Source organism: Xiphophorus hellerii, chromosome 8, assembly GCF_003331165.1.
Source record: "Xiphophorus hellerii strain 12219 chromosome 8, Xiphophorus_hellerii-4.1, whole genome shotgun sequence".
NCBI classification, from domain to species: domain Eukaryota; kingdom Metazoa; phylum Chordata; class Actinopteri; order Cyprinodontiformes; family Poeciliidae; genus Xiphophorus; species Xiphophorus hellerii.
The window spans coordinates 1,746,635-1,772,734 of NC_045679.1; the positions used below are offsets into that span (position 1 = coordinate 1,746,635).

At 40.1% G+C, this 26,100-nt stretch overlaps 2 protein-coding genes across 2 annotated transcripts; one reads left to right on the forward strand and one right to left on the reverse strand.

Moving 5' to 3' along the window:
* Window positions 1–9,479, reverse strand: LOC116723911 (nuclear factor 7, brain-like). The gene is made up of 2 exons (XM_032569136.1): window positions 9,299–9,479; window positions 1–9,227 (listed from the first exon to the last, which is right to left on the reverse strand). The coding sequence occupies exon 2, from the start codon at window positions 9,208–9,210 to the stop codon at window positions 7,822–7,824; it is 1,389 nt and encodes a 462-aa protein (XP_032425027.1). The 5' UTR covers window positions 9,211–9,227; window positions 9,299–9,479; the 3' UTR covers window positions 1–7,821.
* Window positions 9,480–22,273: 12,794 nt separating this feature from the next.
* Window positions 22,274–25,885, forward strand: LOC116723926 (coagulation factor XI-like). Its single transcript, XM_032569158.1, has 9 exons — window positions 22,274–22,372; window positions 22,449–22,605; window positions 23,900–24,009; window positions 24,093–24,255; window positions 24,337–24,455; window positions 24,537–24,669; window positions 24,776–24,882; window positions 25,013–25,169; window positions 25,644–25,885. Exons 1-9 carry the CDS (start codon window positions 22,318–22,320, stop codon window positions 25,747–25,749), a joined length of 1,107 nt encoding a protein of 368 aa, XP_032425049.1. The 5' UTR covers window positions 22,274–22,317; the 3' UTR covers window positions 25,750–25,885.
* Window positions 25,886–26,100: the final 215 nt, after the last annotated feature.

Consider the following 26,100-nt stretch of genomic DNA (forward strand, 5'->3'; position numbering starts at 1 on the left):
TGAATGGAAATAACATTTATTACAGTTCTGCACTTATTTCATACATCATCTCCCTAAAAATGGAAAACAAATTATACAGAGATGAAAAGTCCAAAACTTCTTCCTCTGTTTTGTTTCAAAACCAAAACTAAACTCAGACTAAAGAATCAGAAATGAAAGATTAACGCTGCCCTCCTGCAACAATATTCAGTTTTTGCTGCTTCACAAACATCATGTAGAGTTTATCATTGTTCTGAAATCTTTATAGTAACAAACTGGATGATAATCTCTTAATTATGAAGGTCTGATGAACCAAAGTGTTTGGAACTGAACTGAACAGAAAGTCTCTAGACCAGATTAAAATCTCCTGTTATTAACGATGGACAACATGGACTTAGATTATTATCACAGTATTTTCTGGTATTTACTGAATAATAAAAGTGATGATAGAAAGTTTAAACACAGCATTGATCAGAGAAATAGTCAAAGTGTGATGCCCACGGGTGTGTGCTCACAATAGAAAAAAAGGAGCATGCATTTCTTTGACGATGGGTGTAGTAATGGTGTTTCACCAGTAGGTGGCGCATGGAGACTCTGAGCTGCCTGTTGCTCTGCCGTTTTTCTCATAAGCTGAGAGAAATTGGAGCAACACAGACTGCGTCTCCCATGTGCTCATTTTCATACATTTTTCAGCTTTATCTGCTGCTGACGGGTCCGGAACCCTGGTACCCGTTACAGTTGTGGGGGCTCGTCCGGGATCCTACTCCCTGCCAGACCGGGACGTGGTTCCAGTGATACAGATACTGTGGACCTCATACAGTCCATCGTTCATCTCAGCGGATGAGGAAGGCGTCTTACCCTGTCCACCGGTGAGGGAAAAGACAAAGAGAGAAAGGGCTCCAGGACTTTGAATGGTGTAGTCAACTGCTGGGAAGAAGGAACAGCTATGGCAGACGGTGAGAGGAAAAGCTTGGTGTGGTCCATCAAGAAGGACTTACTCAACCTACCTGCAGATGAACTGTTCCAGATTGCCAGGTCAGTGGGTCCAGTTTCAGAGGTGGAGCCACTTCATCTTGAGTCTATAGATGAAGAGGATTGCTATGAGTACATCACCAGTTTTATGGGCAGTAAGACTTTGCTAGAGTCTGAGGACACCGGCATGGCTCATTTGTTAGAGCTAAGGGACCTTGTGGATGCAGCCATTCAGGGTGATGCATCTCAACTACAAGTGCATCGTCCGGATGCCAGGATCACACAGGTTCCTTTGGTAAATCCACCAGGTCATGATGCTGATTTAAAGGACAGTCAAGTTAAAGGTTTTGTTGACCCTGTGGTTACATTTCAAAATGATCTTTCTACTGTAAGTGATGTAAATGCAGATAAACAGGGAACATTGATGGCTAGTGATATGAGTACCACTGACATACAGAAAATACTTGCCAGTTGTGAAGAGCTTAGCAAGCAGGTCAGGCAGTACATACCCACCATGTCCTCACAGTCTGCATCACATTCACCAGGAAAGTCACAGATTAAGTTGCAGAACACAGAGAACAGAGACAAAGTAAGCACATCTCTGGCTCATGACGGTCTGATCTCATTAAGAGATCTCTCCTACCTTCATCGTAGAGAGTTTAAAATACAGGGAGGCCAAATTGGAGACCAGGGGTCAGACATTAACTACAATAATATTTGTCGCCAGATTGATGAGGGATTAAGGGATCAGTTCAGTGACACAGAAATTGTGAGGGCAGTCCTCAGAGTTATCAAACCTGGAAATTTTAAGGAGATGTTGATGAATAAGGACGAGTTGACAGTAGACGAACTTAAAGCCTTTCTACACTCCCATCTTGGTGAGCAAAGCAACACAGTTTTTCCAGGAGCTCATGTGTACCAAACAAAGAGACAATGAAACACCCCAACAATTCCTGTACAGAGTCATTGGGCTTAAGCAAAAGATCTTATTGGCCTCAAAACATGCTGACACAGATGTTAAGTACAGCCCAAGCACAGTTCAAGACATATTCATTCATACTGTGTATCAAGGCCTTGGACACAAGCATGATGATGTTCGTCGAGAGCTTAAACCCCTTTTAGCTGACCCTTGTGTAACTGATGAAGCAATACTACGACATATGAGGAAAATAATAAGTGATGAGAATGAAAGACAGAGACGTTTGGGGTCAGCTCCTCGCCAAAGACCCACAAATTTACACAGTGCTCAGGTTGAGGCAAATGCCGCCCAAAATCCAAATGCAAGAGAGGGTCTAAGCAGAACACCACAAGCTGATGGGATCCAACAACTAAAAGAAAAAGTTGAAAAACTCACCACGCTTGTTGAGTCATTACAAAAATTAACTCAACAACAAGCATCTGAACAAAATAATCAGCCACCAAGACACAGCAGGGACAAGCAAAAAGGAAGGCGCTATGGCTGCACGAAGTGCCTTGAAAACAATCGTCCTGACTGTACCCATTGTTTTCACTGTGGTGAGGAAGGTCACAAAGCAGTGGGCTGCCTCCAGAAACCGACACGTCAGGGAAACTGGAGCCGGTCCCTGCCGGGGGACAGACAGTGACCGGGCCCCAACAGTTCCTACATGCAACAGGCCAAATTGGTGAGTCTGAACAACAACATGCTGTAACCATCCATGTACCCAACCAGGGAACAAAACACCACAAACACAGTCAGCCAACCCACTTGACAAGGGCAACCAGCCATGACTCACCAAACAGCAAAAGTGATTGTCTAGCCAAGCTCATTGGGAGAAAAGCTTTAACCCAGTGTAGCTTAAATGGTTTTGCTGTCACTGCTTTACTAGACACAGGTGCCCAGGTGAGCATGATCGATAAAAGCTGGAAAGACAAATACTTACCAGAAATTACTGTCAAGCCACTCAGTGAAATCCTGGATGATGAAGATGACCTAAAAATCTGTGCCATAGATGGGGGTATTATCCCATTTGATGGCTGGTTACCCATTACTGTTAATTTGATGGGAAACACAAATCCTGATCTGTCTATTAATGTCCCTTTCCTTGTCAGTAGTCTTGCCCTGGAAAGACCATTGCTGGGGTTCAATATTTTGGAGGTAATGATACAAGAGCAGCCTCAGAACCTAGCTCCAACACTCACCAGCCTGGTGTGTAATGCCATTTCCATTCCAGTGGAGAAGGCTGAACTCCTGGTGAATTTTATCCAGACAGACAAGCATACTGTGCAGTGGGGACAACTACGGACAGGCAAACAAGACACAGTCATTCCAGCTGGCCAAGTGGCCTGGGTCAAATGTCAAGTTCCATTTGACACCACTTTCCCTGACTCTGTTGTACTGTTTGAGCCTGATGATGACAGTATACCATTAGCCGAACTGGATGTTGGAGCAGGTGTTTTAGAGGTCCACAATCCAAACAGACCCTATGTGGCTGTACCTGTTGGAAATAATACAAGACATACAATCACTTTACCAAGAAAAACTGTTCTTGGCAACATTCATGACATTGATAAGGTGATCTCAGCAAGCTCAGCTGAAGTACCGAACCCAGTGGTGACTGTTAACAGTGCTACTCCAGCACCCACCAATCCCAGTCAGCCTTCGTGGCAACCCCCTGTAGACCTCAGCCATCTAGATGAGGCTCAAAGAGCAGTGGTGAATAAGATGCTTTGTGAAGAAGCTGGAGCTTTTGCACGAGACAGCCATGATATTGGATGTATACCCAGTTTACAAATGTCGATCACTCTTCAAGATCAGATTCCTGTAAGAGCCACCTACTCCTCTGTTCCAAAACCTCTCTTTAGAGAAGTGAAAGAGTATATACAGGACCTGTTACTTAAAGGCTGGATAGTCAAATCCAAGTCCCCGTACGCTGCACCGGTTGTGTGTGTTCGAAAGAAAGATGGCAGCCTGCGGCTATGTATTGATTATCGCCTCTTAAACAAAAAGACGGTGCCTGATCGACACCCACTACCCAGAATAAAGGACTTGACCGACACCCTTGGAGGAAATGCATGGTTTAGTATTCTAGACCAAGGCAAAGCCTATCACCAAGGTTTTGTTGCAGAGAAGTCGCGCCAATTCACCGCCTTTATCACCCCGTGGGGACTCTATGAGTGGGTTCGAATCCCATTTGGGCTTTCGAACGCCCCTGCAACATTTCAGCGGAGTATGGAGGAAATGTTAGGACCACTTCGAGATGAGTGCTGCATTCCATATCTAGATGATGTACTCTGCTATTCCAAGTCGTTTATGGAACATGTTGAAGCACTCCGCCAGGTCCTACAGGCTCTCCAGCGTCATGGAGTGAAACTGAGACCTGAAAAATGCGAACTGTTCAAGTCAGAGGTTCGATATGTGGGTCGTCTTGTGTCTGCAGACGGGGTCAAAGTAGATCCCCATGATTTGGAAGCGATCCACACATTGATTAAAAAGCAACCAACGACAGTCGGAGAGGTTAGGAGGCTGGCTGGATTTCTCGGCTATTACCGCTCATATATTCAGGATTTTTCCCGGATTGCTAAACCGATCTATGAGTTGCTCCAGAGTAAATCAGGTACAACTCAGACTTCAGTCCGGAGTGGAAAGTCCAAACAGCCCCAACTATCTTCCAGAGCACCAGTGAGCTGGATCACCAAACACCAGGAAGCTCTTGAACAGCTAATTAGTGTTCTAACAAATCCACCTGTCCTGGCATACCCTGATTTTAGTCTACCATTTATTCTGCATACCGATGCATCAGACCAGGGGTTGGGAGCCATTTTGTACCAACAACAGAATGAGACACTGAGAGTGATTGGGTACGGTTCTAGGACACTTACACCAGCCGAACGCAATTACCATCTACACAGTGGGAAACTGGAGTTTCTTGCATTGAAATGGGCTGTGTGTGAGAAGTTCCGTGATTACCTGTACTATGCCCCTCACTTTACGGTATACACAGACAACAACCCGCTGACCTACATTTTAAGTACAGCCAAACTTAATGCAGTTGGTCATAGGTGGGTGGGTGAACTCTCAGATTTTCGGTTCGACATTAAATACCGGCCTGGAAAGTCCAATATTGATGCTGATACACTGTCTCGTTTCCCCCTTGATATGGAGACATATGGGAAAACTTGCACTGAGGATTTCCCAGATGAGGCAGTGTGTGCAACATGGGATGGGAGTCGAGCAGCTTGGCGCAAAGAGGTACCATGGGTTGCAGCACTCATTACTTCTTCCAGAGGTTCTGACCAACAACCCTATTCTCATCTCCCGACCATAAGCCACGAGGACCTTGTCAAGGCACAAAAGGAGGATTCAGCCATAGGCCGGGTCAGAGAAATGAAAGCATCCAACATTACGTTAACAGATGGAATACGTAAAACGGTGGGCAGAGACACTCAGAAATTGCTGCATGAATGGAGTAAGCTGCGTTTGGAAAACGACCTCCTTTATAGATTCGCAGGACAGAAAAAACAACTAGTTCTTCCTACCAAGTATCGACCATTAGCTCTGAAATATCTGCACAATGAGATGAGCCATGTGGGCACAGAGAAAGTGCTTCATTTGGCAAGGGACAGATTCTACTGGCCCTTCATGGCTAAAGACATTGAAGAATATGTCACTCAAAAGTGTTTGTGCATCAAAGCCAAGAAACCTGTCACCTACGATAGGGCGCCTATGTGTAGTATCACTTCCAGTTTTCCCTTAGAGCTGGTGTGTATTGATTATCTGCACTTAGAAGCCAGCGTGGGAGGGTTTGAATACATATTAGTAGTGATCGATCATTTCACAAGATTTGCTCAGGCATATCCCACAAGAAATAAAAGTGGAAGGACAGCCGCTGAGCTGATGTTCAATGACTTCATTCCTCGGTTCGGATATCCATCAAAGCTGCATCACGACCAGGGTCGTGAATTTGAGAATAAGTTGTTCCAAACTTTGCAGTTTTTATCTGGGGTGAGCCACTCACGAACAACACCATATCATCCCCAAGGGAATCCAGTTGAGAGGCTAAATCGCACCATCCTTCAGATGTTACGGACCTTGACTGATAGTGAAAAGCTGCGGTGGAAGGATCACCTCCCACATGTTGTACACGCGTACAACTGCACACGGCACGAGTCAACGGGCTACTCACCTTTTTTTCTTCTTTATGGCCGTCATCCACACCTCCCAGTTGACTTATTGTTTGGATTGGCTGGAGACAAAGAGTCAGAAACACCTAAAGGATACGCGGAGAAATGGGCAGAGCGGATGTCACAAGCTTACCGGATTGCCAGTGAAAGTAGCACAAAGGCTAGTGCAAAGGGGAAAGTGACATACGACAAGAAGGCAAAAGGAGTAACTCTGCATCCAGGAGACAGAGTCTTGGTCCGGAACTTCAGTGAACGTGGAGGACCAGGCAAATTACGGACTTACTGGGAGAAGGCTGTTTACCTAGTTAAAAGACAGCTGGCAGACAGCCCAGTGTATGTTGTCTGTCCTGAATCAGGAGACCAGAATAAGACTCGGACGCTGCATCGCAACCTCCTTATGCTAGTAAATGACCTACCTGTGGAAGAGACACTGCATCAGTCAACGTTGGCTCCTGTCAGAAAACAAACCCACAAACAAAGACAGAGAAAGGACACAAGGACAGAGAGAGAAGAGAGGAATGGTGAAACATCTGATTCAGACAATGATTTTCCCTCAGGATACTGGCTTAGGGTACCAGTACAAAGAACCGAGCAAAGGTGTCCGCACGAGAAACCTCCTCTACCTCAGACAACTTTATCTCAAACTTCTGGGAGGGCCCCTGAAACAGTTGGGGATGAAAATCAGACACCAACTGAATATTCGCCTGAAGCCATCTTGGAGTCTCTAAACGACGTACCTGAGCAAAACATGGATGAAACCATACCTGTCTCGACCAGACCTGTGGAAGTGGAGCAGATAAACTGGTCTGTAGGGCCAGAGACTGAAAATCAATTCATGATCCCTCCTGCTGAACTTGATCAGACAGAGGTCAGGAGGTCAACACGCAATAAGAGGCCCAGACATTTTCTCACATATGATTCACTGGGTAAGCCATCAGTACAGTCACATGCAAACTTGAATGCAGTGTTTGCCCATCCATTGCAATATTCATATTTACCTAGTCCACCACTGAGTGCGCCGTACTCAAATTCTTCTTTGTGTACTCAAGTTCCATGGCCATATCATACATACCACACACCAGTTATGAGCTTTCCATCCATAATGCTATGCGGTTGAGAAGGTTTAGTTAGTGGGAATGGGTTTAATGAGAATCTGTGTTAAGTTTTTTTATTGTCAGAGCTATTTTTTTTTTTTTTTTGCCGGGAGTGTGTGATGCCCACGGGTGTGTGCTCACAATAGAAAAAAAGGAGCATGCATTTCTTTGACGATGGGTGTAGTAATGGTGTTTCACCAGTAGGTGGCGCATGGAGACTCTGAGCTGCCTGTTGCTCTGCCGTTTTTCTCATAAGCTGAGAGAAATTGGAGCAACACAGACTGCGTCTCCCATGTGCTCATTTTCATACATTTTTCAGCTTTATCTGCTGCTGACGGGTCCGGAACCCTGGTACCCGTTACAAAAGCAACACAAATAAAAACTTAGAAGTAACTGAAAAGGTCATTTCAGATTCATTCAGTAGTTCAGTTTTATCACTAAGCAGCTACAAATAGACAGCATTCAATTCAACATATTGACATTAATTTCTGCTAGAATGGAAACAATAGTTGGAAAGTCAGAGATGAAGAATCTCCAGATGATCAGATCATCTCCAGTTTCCTCTTTAAAACTCACAGTTTCAATCTGATCAATAAGTTTTTATTTGGACTTTGTGATCTTCATGCTGAGATCATCAGAGCTGCTGCTTGATCACTGAGATCTTCATCGGTACGATCTTTACTGTGTCATCAGCGGCGAAGAATGGAAACATCTTGTGAGTGAAGGTGTGTGTGAAGGTGTGTATGTGTGTGTTAGTATCCAGATCAGAGAAGGACAGCTTTCCTCTGTCCCAGTCCAGATTCACTCTGATCCTCTGGAGATTATTCTGGACTGAGAGACGAGGGGTTGGACCTACTAGAGAACATGCTGCGTAGTTACCTGAATATAACTCTAGAGTCCACAATCCAGACTCTATTACTGTCTTCCTCTGAACAGACTCTTCTAACACACCAAGTATCCAGAATGAACTGTCTCCAACATCAACATCCCAGCTGTGGTTCCCTGAGTTAAAACCCTGAGAACTCAGAACAGCACGCCAACAGTAACGAAATCTCTCTGGATTATCAGGAAGCTGTTGATCCTCTTCTCTCCACCCATTGGTCAGATCTTCAGACAGATGGAGTGCTGGACCAGCCGTGTTTGGGTCCAGAACCAGAGGAGTGTAGGTCACCATGTTCTCCATGTTGCTCCAGATGTTGAAGGCCAGGTTGCCCAGATGTTTGGCCTGGTCTATCAGAGCTCCTGAGGGCAGCTGTGGATCCTCCAGCAGGGGGCAGCGCTGGACTCTTTCCACTGCAGCCTTGTAGTTGTGCAGGAATGAGACGTCTTCAGCTCTCAGCTCCTCCTCTGTGGCTCTGACTGTGTCTGAAAGAGCTGCTATCTCTCTGCTCAGAGCCTCCATCTTCTCCTTCATCATCCCTCTCTTCTGCTCCTCTTCCTCCCTCAGTGCAGCCAGCCTGGCCTCCTCTTCCTCTGCTAGAAACTGATGAAGCTGCTTAAACTGCTCCATAATCTGCCTCTCTGTGTGTCGGGCCTGGACCTTCAGGTGTTCTGCTGTCTGATCAAACTCCTCCTGAACTTTCTTCCTGAGCTCCAGCTTCTTCTTTAAAGGCTCCAGAGTTTCCTGAAGGTTCTTCTTGTGTTGCTGAGCAGCTTCATCGATGGGTTTGAATTTATGGTTTTTGTGTAAATCTGAATCTCTGCAGACGAGACAAACTGGCTGCTGATGGTCCAGACAGAAGAATTTGAGTTTCTCAGAGTGCAGAGAGCAGAGATCCTCTGAAGCTCTCTGCTCTCTCTGCTGTAAGAAAGACTCACAGAGATTCTTCAGAGCCAGATTTAAAGGTGGTTGATCTTTAGAAGATCTCCTTTTACAAACTGGACACTCTCTTCCTGGTTTGTCTCTCCAATATTTCTGCAGACACTCCTTACAGAAGCTGTGGCTACATGACAGAATAACTGGATCCTTAAATATTTCCAGACAGACCGGACAGCAGAGATCATCGTCTGATCTGGAAGCCATTTTGTCTCAGAGTGAAGCTGAAATCACAGCAGACAGAAAGTCAAACCAGGAAGTCAGTTTCTCTCCTGTAGAAACTTTCTGAACTTACTTTGACTTTGATTGTCTTGTTTTTCCTCCTGCAGCAGTCTGTGTTTCAGTGTCTAGTTGCTCAGTTCTCTCTCTGTTCTCCTTGTTCAGTGTTAGTTTGATTTCAGTCGGAGACGAAGGCAGGAGTCAGAGTTCATCCTCAGGGTGTTTAGTCAGTGAGTTTTTCTCTCTCAACTGTTTCCTGTCTTTTTCCAAGAGTTCCTGTTGGAATTTCAGTCTTTAGACGGAGATGTGGCGCCCTCTGGAGGATTTACAGTAAATCTGCAGTTTCAGAAAAACTACAGCACTGGAGGTGAAGGTAATGTTTGGTGTTGAGTAAAATTTTCCTTCTTTCAAAAAATTGTTTTTAGAATCTGAAATGTTTTTTCACACTGAGGCTTAAAATGTTAATTTTTAATTATTACACAAAATATTGTAAATGCAAACAATAAAATATATCTGAGAATATAAATTAAGTAAATAGAAATAAAATCTACTACAGTAGAAGAAACGCCCACTATTGATGAACTTCTGCCATTTATGCTGGCAAACAGCGACACAGACATTATTCATTATTAAAGCCGACTGAATTATTGATAGATGAAGATTTTAGAGAAGGAAAGTCAAAGTGTTGCTTCAGTTATTTCATACTAATCTAGGTGGTTTTTAATAGTAAAGCTAAAGCTAACAGTCAACCAACCATCAAGCCAGCTAATCATAAAACCAACCAGCCAACCAGTCAACATGTCAATTATAGAACCAGCCAGTCAAACCAACCAGCCAATCACAGAACCAACAAATTGACCAACCAGCCAACCAACCGTCCATCTGCTGGGAAACAAAATTTGCAAAAATTTAAATCAAATATGCCACAAACTGTGATTTTCATTTTCCATGAGCCATAAATGTAACATATGCTCTGGACTAGCTTTAAGCTAGACAAGGAAACTTGACTTCAGGGCTTTTTGTGTGCAAGAAAAAAAAATATTAAAATGGAGCGAAAGAGAGAAAGAGGAAGAGAGGAATGCAGATATGAAAGCAGCTTCATTTTAGGATGTTGTTCAAACTTTAAGAGACAAATCAAACAGATCACAGCATTAAAGCATCAAAAGTGACAAAGATCAACATTATTCACAGCAAACAATCAGCAACTCTTCAGTGAAAGACATTAATTAAACACATGAAACAAGGATGACTGAGTTGTTTATACCCTAACCCTAAATCGCTATAATCCTAATATACCAGACACATGCACAAAATGCCTAGCAGAAAAAGGGAAACTGTTTCATTGTTTCTGGGAATGCAGGGAAATTCTGAAGTTTTGAAAAGCAATAAAACAAACTGTGGAACATCTTGACTCAAAAGACTTTGTACTAGATCCGGTTTTTCTCATTTTAGATCTGTATCCCAAAAATACTTTGTTTACCAAATGTGATTGATATGTGTCTACTTCAAGCTGAAGGACTGATAGCATATATCAAGCATCGGATCAGGCAAATGCTGAAGACTTTACCTCTGGAACAAATAACAAATCTCCAAAAAGGGAAAAGCCAGTTATTTAAAACATCTGGAGACAATCTGGGCTTTTGTTGAAGGTGTGGAGCGAGAAAAATGAACAAAGTCCAAACCTTGTTAAAGAGAAAGAACAAAACGCAGCTTTATTTCACATCTGCACAGATGGAGAACCCAGAAGAGATCTAACTAGACAAAGGAATCACCTCTCTATATAAACTGTATACTGTCCTTCTCCCACAGACAGAGTGTCACCACCAACATCCCAAGGAGCTAATCAGATTAATACACACACAGAGAAAAATGCAACCTTCAGTTAAAAATGGGTTTCAGACAGAATATTCTGTGCCTAATAATAATAATCGCTGAGTCGTCGGTCTGGTCTGTCACTCTGCAAGGTATGAAAACTATTTACTGATCGCCTGTTGCTAAGCTTCTGACACACTGAGGCAAACTGTGGAGGCTAAAAAGAGAAACAATAACTTTATACAAACTGATTAAACATTGTAAGATTAATATTAAATAAACTTCTAATAAAAGTAAACACATTGTGAATAATTATTTTATTCCACAATTCCTCCCTTTTGTTTCTCTTGAAACAACTTAAAAATAATTATTCCTAAGGTAAGATGAATAAAAATAAAGATGAAAACACATACAACAAAAAGTTTCAAAAGAGTTAGAAACTTCAAATTCCTTCATAATATGATACTTCCTTCATAATACAACGATACTTAGAGCAATAAAAACTTGGATTAAGTAATAACTCCTCATTGTCGCTGTCTTTTCTGTCTTCCACCACAATTAATGCTCATGCCACGAGGAAACACCAACACCAGATGGCCTCTGTGATCCAGTGTCGCTGATGATGTCGTCTGGTTCCCTCCATGTTCTTAATGCTGCCTCAGCTAGGTACTGGGTGACCTACTGAGTGAGCTGACGTTGGCAACTCTATTTTTTCACAGTTGCTTTGTTGGAGGCTTTTTTTTAAGCCCCTGGGATGCCACCCTCTGATGGACGGCCCCGGTGGGATCACCAGTTTTTCCTCCTAAAATTCCTAATAAACACAAAATCTCCTGGTTGTATATCATGCAGTGGTTTAGTAGCTGGTACTGCTGGTCATCTTGGGCCTGTTGTCTGATGGTTTTCAGTTGTTCTGTTAGAGAAATGCAATAGTTAATCATGTTATCATCACATGTGGTTAGATCTTTCCCAGAACTATCTGGGGGTCCCATCCCCATGTTTGGAGGACCTGCAAAGAGAATTTCAAATGGACTGAGGTTATTTGTTTTGAGCACAAATAATGCAATTTTCAAAAAGGTTTGAGCTGATTTTGAAAAATTTACTGTAAACCATAATTTGTCCATCTCCCTCAACATTCCTCCCTTCAACACATGGTCAACACCATGTGACGTCACGCAGAAGGGTCTGAAAAACTTTTCAGGGAGGCAGGGATTGTCATTTGGACCAATCCAGACACCATCTTTAAGTTCAGCACTGTGAGACTTCCAGACAGACTTTTCTTTGGGATTTGCATGGGATTGAAAATCTTGTAAAGTAAGAGGCAATGGTGCTAGTGTTTTTACTTTTAGTGGCGAATGGGTGTTGGGTAGAGACCTTCTGGCTGCAGATTTTGCAGCAGCATCAGCTGCCTCGTCTCCTAAAGAAACTGGGTCTTTTGAAGTGGTGTGAGCTGCACATTTAACCACAGCAATAGCCGAAGGCAGCAAGATGGCGCCAGAGTGCGGATCTCTGGATGCACTTCCATCACCAAACAATGTGAGTTCTGCATCTGAGAGCGGTTCCTGCTTCAGATCAGGACGGGGAAAACACAGGACGTCCCATTCAGCAACACAGTCATGTGGTTGGCCTTCCACAGGCGTTGGCAAAAGAGAAGCTGGATTTAAAACTGTACAGCGTTTAATGGTTATGTTTGACATATCTAAAAGAACAGTGGTAACGCAGCCATCTGGCAGTTGACAGATGCGCCGTCCTCTGCTCATTTAGAATGAGTGTGACAGAGTGGGGAACGAGTAGGGTCAGATCAGAATAACCCACAATGTCTCTGGATGCTAAAACAGCTTTTTATACGACTGCCACTCGCGCACAGTGTAGAAGCCCAGCTGTGACAACATCCAATTTGGAGGAGAAGTAGGCGACTGGTTTCAATCTGTCACCATGTTTTTGGAGCAAAACTGACGTCATACAGCCACCCCGCTCATCCACTGTCTGTGTAAACGGACGAGTTGGATCAGGAATGCCTAGAGTGGGTGCTTTTTGTAATTGTTTTTTCAGCGCTTCAAATGATGTTAATGCTTCAGCTGTCCATGTAACCTTCGAGCTCATTAATAACCCTTTTTCATGACATATTTCTCTTAATGGTTTCTCAACCTCAGCATAATTTGGGATAAAATGCCTGCAGTAACCACACAGTCCTAGAAAGGACATTAACTGCTTCTTTGTTTGTGGGAGGGGCAGCTGAACTATTGCTGAAACGCGTTTTTCAGAAATAGTTCTGCCTTGTTCTGAAATCACGTGTCCCAGGAATGTCACACAAGGATGCACAAACTGCAATTTGGTTTTGCTAACTTTGTGTCCATTATCAGCAAGAAAATGGAGTAATTTCATTTTTACAGAGTTCTGCATCAGGTGCTGCCAATAGGGGATTGTCAACATACTGCAACAGAGCACATTTCGGATGTAATGTTAGAGCTGCTAAGTTGGTAGCACCAGAATCTACTAAAAAATGTATGTCAACCCCTTTAATTTGCACTGTCAACATTGGCAACTTCTGATATGCATTTTAATGATATACCATATATGTGTGTGTGCTGGTACTTGCGGTTTGCTGAACCATGGGTTGATCCAACGGCACCGGGCTAGCTGCTGGCTCTAGTAACGTCCTCTTTGATTGTTGAAACCACCCCGAGTTAGGAACCCTCAGCCACGTGGGCCAAAGCCGCTATGTGGGTTTGGACGTCCTTGATGGTGGTGGAAACCTCTTCCTCTGCTTCTGTCTCGCTTCTTCTGAGGGCATTCTCGAGCCCAGTGACCAATCTGGCCACAGTTGAAACATGGATCTTCTGAGGGACCTCCATATTGATCAACTGCAGGTGGGCGGTGGTTGGAGTTCTGAGCAGTGATGTGTTGAATCAGGGTGAGCTGAGCATCTTCCATGAGCTTTTCTTTTCGGTCTTTGTTCTTCTTTTGGCGATCGTTGCAGAGCTTCTCATTGTGTTGGGCATGGAGAAGAAGTTAAACCACAGTTGGACCATAAACATGGAGCAGAACAGTCTTAAGTTCATAGGTCGTTGGTCTCATGGTTTTGCTGAGATACTCTAGGGCTTCAGCGATGACTCTGCCTCCTTTCTCAATAGGGGGAAGGTGCTGTTTGGCTACAGCAATGAGGTCATCTGGTCCCCAAGCTCTGTAGAGAAGGTCAGGGCCTTTGAGGCCAGGGACTTCAACCATGGGATAGATTTCAACCTTCTGTCCTTGGTACCGGCTTCCAGAGATGCCAGGTGATGGTGGGGTCAGGGGTTGGTCTTTGGAGCGAAGGTAATAACAATGTTCAGTTGTAGGGGGTCGTGGTGGCGGGCCTGGCAGGGTTACGCCTCGTGAGGGAACTCTGTCCTGGTTCTGTTGTTGCTCAAGGTCAACAGGACGGGGTTTCTGCTCAGTCTTTGATTGGTGGAGGATAGCCAGAGGCAGGGAGTCGTCCGAGGGGTCCCAGAATGGATTCTTCGGTCCTGGACCATCAGTCTTTGGACGGTACGGTGGTGGAGTTCCAAGGACTTGGAGCGCTGGGTAGAGTGGAGCCACAGATGGGTTTGCTGAAGGGTCAGTTGGTGCCGTTGGACTAAGCCAGGTACAGCCAGTGATGTACATGCGTGAGAAGAAACACATTTTGTTTTATTAGATTTTTCCTGTTCTTTTTTAGTCTTATATTTTTCATTCCCCTTGTGTGCAAATTTCTGAACCATCTGTAGTTTACTCTGGTGTTTTTGATCCCTGCAAAAGGCTTCTCTTTTCCAGAGATTGAATGTTTCTTTGTGTGATTGTAGTGCTTGCAGGTGTGTCTTTGAAATCTTTGTGTGTTGCATCAGTTTGGTGCGTTGTGCTAAGAGTTTCTGCTCTAAGTCTCTGATGTGGTCTACCTCTAAGCTGCCATTCTTAGAAAAACCAAACTCTGTGTGCCACTGTGGAACATGTTGACAACAAACTCTGCCATGAATTCTAACCATATGATCTATTTCTGGGCCACATGGAACGTATTCTTCAGTATTTTGACCTTTATTAAAAGATCCTCACATTTTCTATTTTTTTTTATTTATGTTTTTATTTATTTTCTTATTTATCCTCTAATTTTTCTAAATCAACCTCCTGGCTGTCCACTGGAAGGACGAACCGGGAAGAATCCTGTTCGTGACGCCAAATTGTGAAGCGAGAAAAATGAACAAAGTCCAAACTTTGTTAAAGAGAAAGAACAAAACGCAGCTTTATTTCACATCTGCACAGATGGAGAACCCAGAAGAGATCTAACTAGACAAAGGAATCACCTCTCTATATAAACTGTATACTGTCCTTCTCCCACAGACAGAGTGTCACCACCAACATCCCAAGGAGCTAATCAGATTAATACACACACACAGAGAAAAATGCAACCTTCAGTTAAAAATGGGTTTCAGACAGAATATTCTGTGTCTAATAATAATCGCTGAGTCGTCAGTCTGGTCTGTCACTCTGCAAGGTATGAAAACTATTTACTGATCGCCTGTTGCTAAGCTTCTGACACACTGAGGCAAACTGTGAAGGCTAAAAAGAGAAACAATAACTTTATACAAACTGATTAAACATTGTAAGATTAATATTAAATAAACTTCTAATAAAGGTAAACACACTGTGAATAATTATTTTATTCCACAAAGGTATGGAGTTAACTCAAGACAAAGAAGCCAACTAAGGACCAGATTAATGTCAGACCACGATGTTAAGACCCAATGGAGACACGATCATCTCGGCTGCAACTAGAAAGATAAACGACAAGAGCTGATCAAACTGATGAAGCTGTCGAATATAATCCGCTTCAGACTGAAGGGCTGAAAAATCTCTGGAGTTCTGCCATAAAGAGGATTTAAAGCATCAGAATACGGCTCTGAAGGATCAGTGCTCACTCCTGGAAAAAAGATGCAGCAATTTTGGGGGGTCGGCAAAGTTACACTGAAATGTAACGTAAAATGTGGTTTAGAAAGTTTTTAAATCACATTCAAGCTGCAGGACCAAACATGACTAGTTATGCACATCAAACATGTTTTTCTCAGTGAGCAGCCTGCTGAAAAGTACAATTAAATTCAAATGTTGAATTTGAATTTTAGTTTTACGAGTTTTGTTCAGTGTCACTGATCTTATCTCTGCTACACCTTTACAAACATTTAAAGTTCTAAATAAAAAAGTTTTAATGAGTAACTGCTCTTACTACAATTCCTCAGAAACTGATTTATTGTCATTTCTCCCAATACAAGTTATTTCAATTATAACTAGTTAAGTTGCTTTATTTTTAAACCTTTTTTTAGTTTTGCCATATCCTGGATGGCTGAGAACCAACAAGTAGATAGAAATTAATATCTGGTCAGTATCATAACTTAAATGTAACACTTAAAGCACCAGGGCTTATATAGAAAATATTCAGATTTTATTTAGTGGTTTTAAAGTTTCTACGTTGAAGACGGTCAGAAATAAATTTAGTTTTTTTCTATCTGTTCTCGGCTCCGGCCACTTGCTCAGCCCCTCCCTCCAGTTTCAAACTCTTCTAATTAACGTAAAAGTTAAAGAGTTAAATATGAATTAGATATTTGCTACATTGACAAAAAAGCTTAAGTCTATGAAAGCAGTGTAGCAGTTTTGCTAGTTTTGATTTCCAAGGCGTAACAAGGCAGTTTATCATGATCCAGTCAAAGTAATGAAATAACAAACTGCAGTCTGATCTTTACTGTTAATGTGTTTAACTCTATTGTACAGTGAATGTAAATAAAAGGTGTTACATGTCTTTTGCTTTAAGGCCGAGAAAAGGCCGATTATGTTGGCAACAGAGCAACATTAATGGGAAAGAAATCATAAAGCTAGAGTGTTAATAATACAGATCTACTGTTATAAGTTAATCAGTTTCATTTGTAAAGTTTCCTTACGGTGGTGAAAACTTGAACACTTTCATACAGTTCAGTTCAGCACATTACATTGTTTTACTGTGAGCTCTGCGAGAGCTAATGTCCGTTTCTGTTCTATTAATGCTGAGATTATTAGAAATAAAGTAAAGAGGAAAGATATGTTGGTTTTACCAAAATAAGGGAGCAGATTTTTATGCTACAGAATCAGATTCTGGAAGAGCCAATGGGGGAAGCAGATGTTTGTCTTTTGGTAACAACAGGTCAGCAGGGGGCGCTGTTCTACAGGGGAAATTCAGAGGAAGCAGCTTACAGACGCCGATGGTAGATGAATTATTCTAGATGTTGATATTGATCAGACACAATTTATATTAATGAATATTTATGGCTTCAACAACCAAAAACAAAATTCCACCTTATTTTCATTGATAGAAATCAAAACCAATTCATTATTATCCTCTTTTCCTTCTGATAAAATTATATGGGAGGAGATTTTCAGCTGATGGAAAAACTTGCTACGGATCGGTGATCATGAGGATGTGGAACTGACTGCATTTCAGTACAACGACTCTCATCAGCAAGATATTGGAAATGATATTGATCCTGATAATGTTTTTACTGGTATCAACTACAGTTGTCACTATTACACTGATGACCAGTTCAACAGCAGCATTAAAACTGAACAGAAACTTTCAATAATCCACTTTAACAGCAGAAGCTTGTATGCAAATTTCTACAACATCAAACTGTCCCTCCAACAACTCAGACCTTTAATATCAATAAATGATCAGAAACGAGGCTCAATAGTGAAAATATTGAAATGGATGGTTATGAAATGGTTTGTAAAAACAGAGAAAACAAAAATGGAGGTGGTGAAGCTCTTTTAGTGGACAAGAACATTAATTATAGGATGATAGAAACAAAGTCAACTGTCATGGAAAACGTCTCTGAATGTGTGACTCTAGAAATACTCCTGGAAAAAAGAAGAATGTCTTTATGAGTTACATTTATAGATCACCTGATCAAATATAGAAATATTCAATAACTGGATGGAAGAAACATTTATAAAAGTTCATCAAAAAGTTGCATTTATCTGTGTGGATTTCAACATTGATCTTCTAGATCCGAATAAACAGAATGACAGAAGAATTTAACAGCATGTACAGTCTAAGCCTGAACCCTAAAACCACCAGGCCCAGTGGCATTACATCGCACTGTGCAACATTAACTGGTAATATTTATACAAATGTTCCTGAAAATAGTTTCACTAGTGGAATATTAATAAATGACATAACTGATCATTTACCAGTGTTCACAGTCTGACTGTAAAAAACTGATGGAAACATCAGATCAATACAGACGGTTTGGTCAGAAGATTCACTGAAGGCACTAAAACTGATTTGATGGCAAATGATTGGAGATTAATTTATAGAATAAATGATGTGAATTCAGCATATGAAGGATTTTTAACAATATTTAAATCACTATATGATAAAAACTGTTAAATTAAGGAAAATAAGATGAAAAGCAAAAAAATGAGCAGTGGAAACAAAATGCATGTAAAAAGAAAAACAAACTTTATATGGAGTTTATAAAAACTTCTGAATCAGAAAATAAATATAAAAATATATTAACTAATATTATAAAGATATGTAAAAAGGAATATTATTATAAATTATTGGATAGTAATAAAAATAATACTAAGGCAACATGGAACATTTTAAATGGTTTTATCAGGAAAACGTCTAACTTTAACAATTATCCACAGTATTTTTACATAATGACCAGAATATTACCAATATGAAGAGTAAATAAATTCAATAGTTATTTTGTGAATATAGGAGAAAAAATACCTGCCATAAAAACAGCAACTCATCTAAATTATGTTGAGAAAAATAAAAGTTCAATGTATCTGAACCCATTAAGAGAAAGAAATCATTGATATTGTGAATAAATGTAAAAGTAAAGCCTCCACTGACTGATGATCTGGACATGAAAACCATTAAAAGGTGATTGAGGGAATCTCTAAACTTTAACTTACATTTATAATTTATCGTTCCAAACGGGACAATTTCCCAACACAATGAAAAAAGATCAAACCAATGAATAAAACTGGCAATAATCAATAATTACAGGCCTGTCTCTCTTCTCCCTCAGGTCTCTGAAATCCTAGAAAAACTTTTTCAGAAGAGAAAATTCATAGACAAACATTCACTACTCACTACTCGACGCGTCAATAAACCTAACTTTACCTGCTCATAATGAAATATTGGCATTTCATTTTTATTGGTCACTGAATTATGAAACCAAAAGGGAATTTCCTTATCGTGCTATCTTTACTATTATTCATTTTCAAGCAACACATTAGCAACCACACACCAGGAATCAATTGTTAGCTCTACTTAGCTCTGAACTCCACCGACCCCATGATGAGAGGAGAAAGAATGTTCTGAAGGAGCAGAAGATTGGTTGGTTTTGGAAAACAACTCTAGATCACAAACAAAGCACAAGTTCAACAACAATGAAACCACGTTTCGTTTTATAATTCAGTGATGGCCAGTCAAAATGAAATGTCGTTATTTTATTCTGTATGTTAATCACCTCCCAAGACTTCAATCAGCTAAATAAAACATACATGTAAACCTCCAAAAAATTTAAAAAATGTCTATACAAAATGTCTCCACACTCTCTGACCAGGAAATATGAAATACACATTCACAAAACCAATGTCAACATTTGTCACACACATAGAAAAAAAAAAAAAAAAGCAAACAGTCCTTATCAGAAAACTGAACAAGTCAAATAGGCTGATGAGAAAATTGGTTAAATATCCTGTTGGATTCAGACCATATATTTGCATTCGGCTCCAAACAGAAAATCATTCCTCAGCAATGTATTATAAGCATTCTATGTCCAAACAATAGTGGGATTAGGCAACGATTTGGAAATGCATTCATATCTCTTTAAGGCTTTCACAATATGTCACATTACACCCACAAAATTCAACATGTTTAGCTTGAAGTCTTATCAGTATATATAAAAATGGCCCTAAAACTCTTCGATGAAGTATTAGGGTCACACTAACAAAAAAAAATCAGAAATATAAAGGTACAATTATGAGAATAAAGCAATAGAATTACGAGAACAAAGCCATGCTATTGTGAGAAAAAAGTTGTAATATGAGAGCAAAGTCATAATATTGCCAGAATAAAGTCATACGAGAAGAAGACAAAATAATATGAAAATAAAGTTGTAAAATTATGACTTTATTCTCGCTTTATTTCAACTTTACTCTCATCGAACTTTATTCTTGTAATTTTATGCCTTCATTCTTTTTGAAAATTTTCTTTTACATCTTTAGAGTGACTTTAAACATGTTTCTTCTTTGCTAAGCGGCTTGTTCTCAGTCCGTTTGTATCCTCTGCAGTTTGTCATTATCATAACTTTCTATCAACAATAGTTTTCTTCTTCTGACTTTTCAAGGACATGACTTGCAGTCAGGTGATTTCCCACTGACATGCATGATTAAAAGGTAAATCTCATGCCTCTTGATTCTAAAGCCAGACGCAGCTGAGCATGGGCATGGCTATCTGGTCATTAATAAACACGATTACCTTTGTTAACTTAAGAATATTGACAGTTTTCTGCTAATACAAACACTTCCTTGACTCCCATGTTAGCTTAAGCAGCTGCATTAAACTTTTTAATGACTGGGCTTCTTACACAACTTTTATAGCAATATTAACAATTTTCAACTGTGAAATGCTTAGAGTTTTAAGTGCTTGAGAAATAGTTATTCTTATTATCTATGGATTTCCATAAATAATACAGTGCTGGCTCTCATTTTCATATTATGGTATGGGGCCATTTCACTGGATTTGTAGGATCAGGACTAAGTGCTCAGCTATATTTTAAAATCGAACTCTTGAACTTGTCAAAATAGGGAACAGAGTTTCCTTATCCAGTTTAAGGCTAATGTCCACTTAAACCTGATTTTAAAGTTGCGTAAAAATCAAGCAGCTAGTAAAACTGTCTTTTTTAATTTTTTGACTAATTGGGCCTTCAGTCAATATATGTAAAAAAATAGTAATCTGATGAGGGCTAAAATGTTATACAACATCCTGACATCCAAGGTTACTGGTTACATAACAAATTTTTTCAGAAATGTATGATCAAACAGCTACATTTATTAAATATCATTACATGTTTCACAGTATAACTGTTGTGATATGTTCTGATGTAACCAAAAGAACGATTCAGGAGCAGCTCTGTGTGGATTGTTTGATTAAAGCCTCAGTACTTTAATAAACAAGTTAAAATATATAATTCAGCAGAATACAAGCAAAACCTTCCATGTGTAGAAGGTAAATGTCATAACTGTGAATAAGATATTGTTTGGGAAAGATGTGTGCAGCATATAAAGTTTCGCTCCACCCGTATCTCCCTTATCAAATAATAAACAAAGTTTCAAAACCGTTGTCACAACAACCACCACAGAGCATTGATAATCCACATTATGGCTATAAGACTTCACATTGACCAAAAGCAGTCTTCCATTCAAACAATTCAAATAAAACTCAATAAATGAAGGTTTAAGTGATTATTTTAATATTAAATACTCTGGTGCTACCCTGCTTAAAATCCCCACATTTCTTTAATAAATAATAATTTTGTAGAAATAAACAAACAAACGACAAAAAAAAACAACAAACCCCCCAAAACAGAGTGACAGTAAAATTAATTTCAATGCACAAAGAGGCAAAATTAAATAAAACATGATTAGGAAACAAAAGCAGGAAAAATCAAGTATAAATTCTTCTCTTTCGGTACAAAACTTCTCTACAGTTTTGTACAGTTCTGCAGTTCTGATGCGGGCTAAAATGTTATATAACATCCTGACAGCCAAGGTTACTGGTTACTTGGACACATATATTTTTGCAGGTCTTACAACGTACAGCTGTGATTAGCTTTATTTTACATTGATATATGGTCTTGCTACGGCCATAACTGTGTGTTTGTACAAACATTACATCTCTTGTGGAGTTTTTTGACATCCAATATGAAAATATCTACGTAGTGAAAGAGCCTATCGATTTAACATGGCTCCTCTCCTCTTGCGTACAGTGAAGTACTTTATTTTTTATTTTTGAAACAATACAATGTGCCTTCAGTAGCTCATGTATCATGTACATGTTAATGATGAGCCGGCATGGCCAAAAGATTCCAGAGTCATTTTTTTGGTCCCAGTCCAGCCCTGGTCACACCCCCATGAAACATATAAATACGACCTGCAGTCGTTCCTCAGCTAGTTGACATCAATATCTGCTGCTGTTTCCACTGAGACCTTCCTGGCTGACTGACTGACAAGATGAAGACTCTCTTCATTTTAGTGGCTCTGCTCTATTTCTGTGGTGGCAGCTTTGGTAAGAGTTGTGTATTAAGTTCAGGTGTTAGTATTTGTTTTAATGTTAAAACTAGTTAAAATATTTTTTTTCCCAGGATGTGACTCAGGACTTTGGGTGGATTGGGACTTTCCAGGTTCAGACTTCAAAAGCCTTTTCTCTCCGGATGCTGAACACTGTCAGTTCCTCTGCACTCAGGAGGCGCCTTGTCTCTTCTGGGCGTTTATTCGTCCTGACTCCAAGATTGATAACAGGTACGCAACGACCAAAAGAAATGAACATGTTTTCCTCGGTTCACTGCTGAAAAACTCTGCAAAGAAAAGCCACACTTTTTTGTTTGTTTTTTACACCTGTGGCAGATTTAGACTTCAAATGATTTCATTCCATGTTTTATATGCTATGAGATAAGAATTTTGAAAAGTGTAATAAAACATGATAAAAGGAGCATGTCTTTTTTTGTTTTGTTTTTTTCCTTTAGAAAAAAACATGTTTCTCTGTTTTTATTTACTTTTTAATCAAAAAAACATGTATAATAATAATAATATGAATAAATCAATGTAAAAATCTTCAATGACCAATGTTTTACATATGCAGCTGATCCAGAATGCTGCTGCTGGCGTTCTCACTAAAACCAGGAAGATAGAGCACATAACACCAGTTTTAAAGTCCCTCCACTGGCTCCCTGTAGCTCAAAGAATAGACTTTAAAATACTGTTGTTAGTTTATAAATCACTGAACGGCTTAGCACCACAATACATTAAAGATCTGCTGTTGTTGTATCAACCTTCCAGACCTCTCAGGTTCTGGTTCTGGTTCTGCTCTGCATCCCCAGAACCAGAACCAAACGAGGAGAAGCAACTTTCAGCATCTATGCACCACAAATTTGGAACAAACTTCCAGAAAACTGTAAAACAGCTGAAACACTGACTTCTTTTAAATCTCAACTAAAAACCCACCTGTTTAGGATTGTATTTGAAATGTAATCAATTACAAATTTATTGATGGAACTTGACTTAATGCTGTGTTTTGATTATTGATTCTATGTTGCATTGTGTTTCTGTGTTTGTAATGATGTAAAGCACTTTGAAATGCCTTGCTGCTGAAATGTGCTATACAAATAAAATTTGATTGATTGATTGATTGTTATACAAATAAAATTTAATTGGTTGACATTTCCCCCAGTATTTTCAAGATTAAGCTCAAAGCTACTGAAGTTTGAAAAGTTACAGAAGGAATATGTTTGGGAAATGAAAAGATGAATTCAAATCTAAATCCAACAAAAACATCAACTGTTGTCAGTTAAACTGTATACATGTAATACAATTTAATACTAAATTGTATTTAGTCGGCATGGCCAAAAAATCCCAGAGTCAATTTTATGTCCCACTCCAAAAAATGACTGGGACCGTTTGTCTGTTTTAGAAATGTCTAACTGTAATACAGACTGTGGTGTTTGGGGTGTAAACAGATTGAAAAAGATTGCCCTTGATGGAACTGAATAAGATATTGTCCTGAGCTCATTGACCTCACTTCCTGTCTTCTCGCCAGATACTACTACTGCTTCCTTAAGGCCTCCTCCTCAGGAAAACCGGACAATCAGAATCCCAAGCAGGGCACCACTGCTGGTTATTCTCTGAAGTCCTGCAATCCACTACCGAGTAAGCACACAGCCATTTATAACATTTGAAATGTATTGGTAATTAAGCAGTAAAACTTTTCACTGTTGTTCACTTCCTGGCAGCTCTGTCACTATCCAAAGTTTATGAGAATGTGGACTTCCCTGAAGCGGACTACAGAAACATCTTCACGGTGGATTACAAGGCGTGTCAGAAAGCCTGCACTGACGATCCTTTCTGCCAGTTCTTCACTTTCGTCAATGAGAAGTTTAGCGACACAAATATCCGGTAAGTTAGCAGAAGCTAAAAAAATATTTTCTGCTTTGACTGTAGATATTCTGCAAGTCTGACAAACCTATTTGTGCTTAGGCACCAGTGCTACCTTAAATACAGCTGGTCAGTACCAAGAACCCCAGCTGTCATAGCTCTTGCTGACAGAATATCTGGATTTTCTCGTGAATTACAAATAATTCCATCCTGTCACACAGGTAATCAAATCCTCTCTAACAAGGTAAAAATATCAGGATGCCATCCATCAGCCTTTTAATTGTACTGTTTATATCCTACAGAGTGTGAGGACACACTATTTCCAAACACTAACTTTCCTGGTTACGACATCGAGGTTCACCAAGCTGGCTCTCCTGAACTGTGTCAGGTGTTGTGCTCCGCTCACCCAAAATGCACTTACTTCTCTTTTGTCAGGTAAGCAATGTTGGTTTTACTTTCCATCAGAAACAACAGACAGTAACAAGAGAACATTTTGAGGACTTTAACAGAATGAGAAATGCATATCTTTTGTTTACCCTAGCAACCAATTTAAATGTTATCTGAAGAACAATCCAAATCAAATGGTCCCCAAAGTTGAGAATGGTGTAACATCTGGGCTGCCATCCCAATCCTGTCCGCTGCGTAACGGTATGTAGGCAATGCAAAACTAGCTTTAGCATTTAGAGGAAAGTCATGTTGGAGAAACACACACAGTCTCTGTCGGATGGTCCTGTTGGCTTACAAAATGTACTCCATTTCTGCAAACTTCCTGTTCCAGAGAGGAATCCATGCTCACCAGGTCACGTTACAATGTATAAAGGAGTGGATTTCCCAAACTCTGACATTCGCTCTTTCCCACTGAACAACGTTGAGTTGTGTGAGAACGCCTGCACCTCGGACCCAAACTGCCAGTTCTACAGCTACGTTACCTCAAGGTTCAACAACACACTCAGACGTTTGAACAAAACTCAATCTTAGCTATTATTCAGTAAACAGAACCGTCTTAATTATTTGTGCTTTATTGTTTTTATCTACTTTTTTCCAAACATTTCCCATTTTGACGTCTTTGACTTATTAATAACAGGATGGTGAAATCTGGGATGTGCAATTTTACATACTTAAAATCTGATTACATCTTTTCCTTGGCAAAGAATAGAGCAATATTTTAAACTATGCTTTTTCTGTCCTGAATGGTTTTGATAATTATCATGATAATATCCTCATGAAGTGTCCACGACAGCATCTGTTTCAGTGCAAACAAACAAAAAAAATAAATGAAATTAATACACCTTCAGTAAGTTTAATAATAGATGGCCTTGTTAATATTATTATTATTATTGTTGTTGTACAATAAAGCCTGGTAGACAGCTAAAGAGCTTTAAACTAAAATAATTGTTTTTGTTTTACAGCCGTCTCTGCTATCTGAAGCGTGTTATCACCATGCCTGCTCCTCCCAAAGTGGCCAACCTAGCTGGCGTGGTGTCGGGCTTCACCCTGAGGAACTGTTTCCTTTGAATCCTGCAGCTGCATTAAACTTTTTAATGACTGGGCTTCTTACACAACTTTATAGCAAGATTAACAACTTTCAACTGCCAAATGCTTAGAGTTTTAAGTGCTTGAGAAATAGTTATTCTTATTATCTATGGATTTCCATGAATAATAAAGTGCTGGCTTTCAATTTCCATATTGTTTAGGGTAAGGGTTAACAATATGCAAGGGTTAGGGTTTCATTTCATTGTATTTGTGGGATCAGGACTAAGTGCTCAGCTATATTTTAAAATCGATCTCTTAGGGAACAGAGTCTCCTTTTCTAGTTTAAGGAAGCTAATGTCTACTTCACCCTGATTGTAAAGTTGATTATGTTTA

Bases quoted from the DNA above. Each gene is read 5' to 3' on its own strand.
- LOC116723911 (XM_032569136.1), bottom strand. From the start codon at position 9,210: ATGGCTTCCAGATCAGACGATGATCTCTGCTGTCCGGTCTGTCTGGAA.
- LOC116723926 (XM_032569158.1), top strand. From the start codon at position 22,318: ATGAAGACTCTCTTCATTTTAGTGGCTCTGCTCTATTTCTGTGGTGGC. The intron at 24,256-24,336 runs GTAAGTTAGCAG...ATTTGTGCTTAG, and splicing joins TTTAGCGACACAAATATCCG to GCACCAGTGCTACCTTAAAT. The intron at 24,883-25,012 runs GTATGTAGGCAA...TTCCTGTTCCAG, and splicing joins ATCCTGTCCGCTGCGTAACG to AGAGGAATCCATGCTCACCA.